Below are 3,526 nucleotides of genomic sequence, written 5' to 3'. Positions count from 1 at the left end.
TCACCTGGGCTCAAACTTGGCCTCTAGCGATGCTTTGGTGATGCTCAGGGTAGCCTTCAGTTTCTCATGCTGCTTTGCGGGGACATACTGGGTAATCAAACGTTCCTGCAGCACTTGTACTTCTTTAGCAGCCTGCAGATTTTCTTCCTGCCGAGTTTGCTGCTTCTTCCCGGCATTCTGGAGGTGCGTACGCAGACCTTGCAGTTGGTTCTGCAGTTGGTTCTGCAGTCGGTGCTCTGCTTCAAACTTTTCATCTTCCAAACGTTTCTTTATTTTTTCAAGCTCGTGCAGCTTTTCATTGACGTGGTCTGTCAAATCAGAATTTTCTTCTTTCAGTCTTAAATTGTCTCTTTTTGCAGTCTCTGTATTATTCAGGGCCTCCTTGTAGTCCCCCTTGCATTTACGCACTTCGGCTTTGAGACTCCTGGTCTCCTGGCGTGAGACTTCCATCTCTAGGTTGAGGGTCTGAAGCTCCTTCTGAGAGACTTTAAGATCCATATTAAGACTGAGGATAGTTTTTTGAGAGATGTCCAGTTCCTTAGTGAGACTGAAGTTCCTTTTTAGAGACTTCCAGTTCTGTGCGGCAACTGATCTCTTGGTGTGAGGCATCCAGTGCTGTGCGGAGAGTGTGAACCTCCTTCTGGGATATGTTCACCTCTGTCTGGACACTGTTGACCTCCTGGTGTGTGGCATGCAGTTCTATGCGGAGAGTGTGAACCTCATTTTGAGAGACTTCCACCTCTTTATGGCACTTGCGAACCTCTTGCTGAAAGACTGTAATCTCCTTCAGTGCCTCCTCATACTTCTGTTTCAGATTAGCAATCATTCTATCAGATTTGCTCTGTATTTCATCCATGGCGTTAATAGTAGCATTTGCTGTATCTAGATCTGTCCTTAGATCCTCCAATTTGGTCCCAGATTCAGAGTACATTGCGAGAAGTCTTCTGTAGCTCAGCATTGTCTTCCCTCTCCAGTTTCAATTGTTCCCGGAGCAGATCACAGTCACGCCTGACAATTTTCAGGGCTTCTTCAGGGCTGGTCAAGGGATCGTCACTCATTGGTTCCGGCTCCGCTTCCCTGGTATGGTTGGTTGAGGGGTTCTCACTATTAGCACCGGACAGACACTTCTTTGGGGTACATGACTTCTGCCTTAGGCCCTCAGGATATTCGGTCATCCGCAGGATGAATTCTCCATTTTCCCTAGGTTGCAGGGCATCTCGGACCCCCTTTTTCTCCGCGGGATCTGCAGACGTGTTTGTTCCTTCCACGGTAAGTGAAGACCCTTTTTTATTTTTCCGCCTTTTTTATTTTGGACGATTCCGTCCCATCAGGGATACTGGGGTCTCCGTCTTTATTTGAAACTTCAGCAGCTTCACTGTATCCACCATGTTTTCCTTGCAGTTGCGTTAGGTGGCGTAAATAGTCAGAGATCTGCTGCTCCCACTCTTGCTCCTGCCGATCACATTCGTCATCATAGAGAGCAGAGGCATTATTGTAGCTGTTGTCACTATATTCGCTAGAACCCCAAATTGTTGTTGTCCTACAAGTGGGCAGACTTTGCTTGTAGAGTTCGTAGCTCTCACAGGCGTCTCTGTAGACTTTTTCTTCTTCTTTACTTTGGTATGTTTTACAACATCAGCAGTGCTGTGCACGCATTCTTTCTCATCAGTGATACTGGATGTGCACTTGCTACGTAAAACTTCTGTACTTTCCTTGGGTCCACAGCGCACTGCTTGCTGCTGCAGTTCCTTGTGACCACAGCGCACTGCTTGCTGTTGCAGTTCCTTGGCTCATTGAAAAAAATAGTCCTCTGACTGCTGCCCTTTTTCTGGGGCCACGTAGGGGCCATCCTCACCGTCTGAATAAGGCCTGAAGGGACACTGCTCCGTGTGGCCGGGCTCTTTACACCAGGAACACATTTTCTTCCCCATTCTTGCAGAGTCTGTATTTGACTTCAGCTGGGCGGCCATTTTAAATTCCCTGTTTTTTTTTCTTTCTTTTCTTTCACCAGTGGTGGGGTAGAATCTGGTCACAGCATCAGTCCCTTGTGTGGGTCACTGTCTGTCGCAGTCCTCCCAGTCCAACGGTGGCATTGTGGCTTTCTTCCGTGCAGTGTTGTTTTCCTGCCTGGATGGGTAGCTCTTTAATTCTGGTCACTGCTTCATGTGATTCTTTGTTTTGTTGCTCAGACTGTTTTGCAGGAACTGTAGGCAGGCAAAAGCACAAACATTTTCACCGGTAGTCTCCGGGGCCCCTTTGAACTTCAAGGACCACCTCTCATCCCACTTCTGACACCATATGTAAGCTGGGCCCAGCTTCTGGCACGCATCAGTGTCAGAGAAAGGCTCTATATGGGACAGTGAGGGAGGCCCGCAGCTGGGGAGAGCCAGGGCCCGGTGGCAATCAAGAGGACTGCTGCCAAAGAAGTTGGGCCCCGACCTCTGGCCAGGCCTAAGCTCCAGTGCTGGCCGACCAGGCCCCCCGCAGCCACAAGGCGCGGGACACTTGCCGGCTCTCCCCCCAATCGGCGGCCCTGCACATAAAAGATGAGATAGCTAGTTAGTTTGAGTTATATGTTACACGTTACTTAGTTATTAGCAAATTAGGGCTGGGACCCACTGCGCCCGGCGGCGCGGGCGGCCACACGAGAGTTCCCCACCAGCAGGGGAATCCTCCCGAGCCGGTCCCGGACCCCCCTGGCTGCACAGCTCACTACATGCTGTGACGCGTCAGCCGCTAGGTTATACAAGAGAATTGTAATCCCTAGCTTCGACGCGTCACGTGGTGTGGCTGTGAGCTAATGAGGAGGGGAGGCTTCGGGAGGAGGAGAGACTTCGGGGAGCGGGGAGGAGTGTGGAGGGAAAGCAGCAAGAGTGCCTGTCTGTGTGTGTGTCTGAGTGCCTATTTGTGTATGTGTGTGCCTGAGTGCGTGAGTGCGTGAGTGCGTGTGTGTGTTCCTGAGCATTTGTAGAAAATGCACCTACACTCATGTGTGAGGAAAGGACAACAAGCTTAGGGTACAGGCAGCAGAAAATATCTTCCAGGACGCGAGGTGAAGCCACATCTGGTGTGCAATTGGTGGCGCGGTTATTTTTAATGTTAACAGAGAACAAACTGTGGAGCCCGTGGAGGGAGGGGGGGGGGAGATTAGCGGGTCCCTCCGCTCAAACCACGCCCCCCCTTCCGCTCAAGCCTCCCACTCCCGCCCACCTCCCGCTCCCTAAAGACCGCAGATCGCGGTCTATGTATGTCAGCGCCCCGCCTGTCTGCAGTGCGGGAGCGCTGACGGAAGGAGCGGGGCCTAAGGCTAAGGCCCCGCTCCCAGAGTCAGTGCTCCCGCGCTGCAGACTGGCGGGGCGCTGACATACACAGACCGCGATATGCGGTCTGAAGGGAGCGGGAGCCGGAGCGGGAGGTGGGCGGGAGTGGGAGGCTTGAGCGGGAGGGGGGGGCGTGGCTTGAGCGGAGGGACCCGCTACTCTCCCCCCCTCCCTCCCTCCACGGGCTCGGGCTGGCACTCATACAC

The 3,526-nt window shown here is 52.4% G+C and overlaps 1 protein-coding gene across 1 annotated transcript in view; it reads right to left on the bottom strand.

The window, feature by feature from the left end:
* The window catches only part of LOC142503227 (uncharacterized), a 9,233-nt gene continuing 5,707 nt past the window's right edge, over positions 1-3,526 (bottom strand). The window contains exon 2 of the mRNA XM_075615387.1: positions 1-2,533. Within this exon, the coding sequence (XP_075471502.1) occupies positions 1-609 (609 nt within the window). The 5' untranslated portion in view covers positions 610-2,533. The remainder of the gene's footprint in view (positions 2,534-3,526) is intronic.

The sequence above is a fragment of the Ascaphus truei genome, chromosome 9 (genome assembly GCF_040206685.1).
Source record: "Ascaphus truei isolate aAscTru1 chromosome 9, aAscTru1.hap1, whole genome shotgun sequence".
In the NCBI taxonomy this organism is placed as follows: domain Eukaryota; kingdom Metazoa; phylum Chordata; class Amphibia; order Anura; family Ascaphidae; genus Ascaphus; species Ascaphus truei.
The sequence above is the reverse complement of the archived record's forward strand: the minus strand, read 5'-3'. Positions and strand labels throughout refer to the sequence as shown.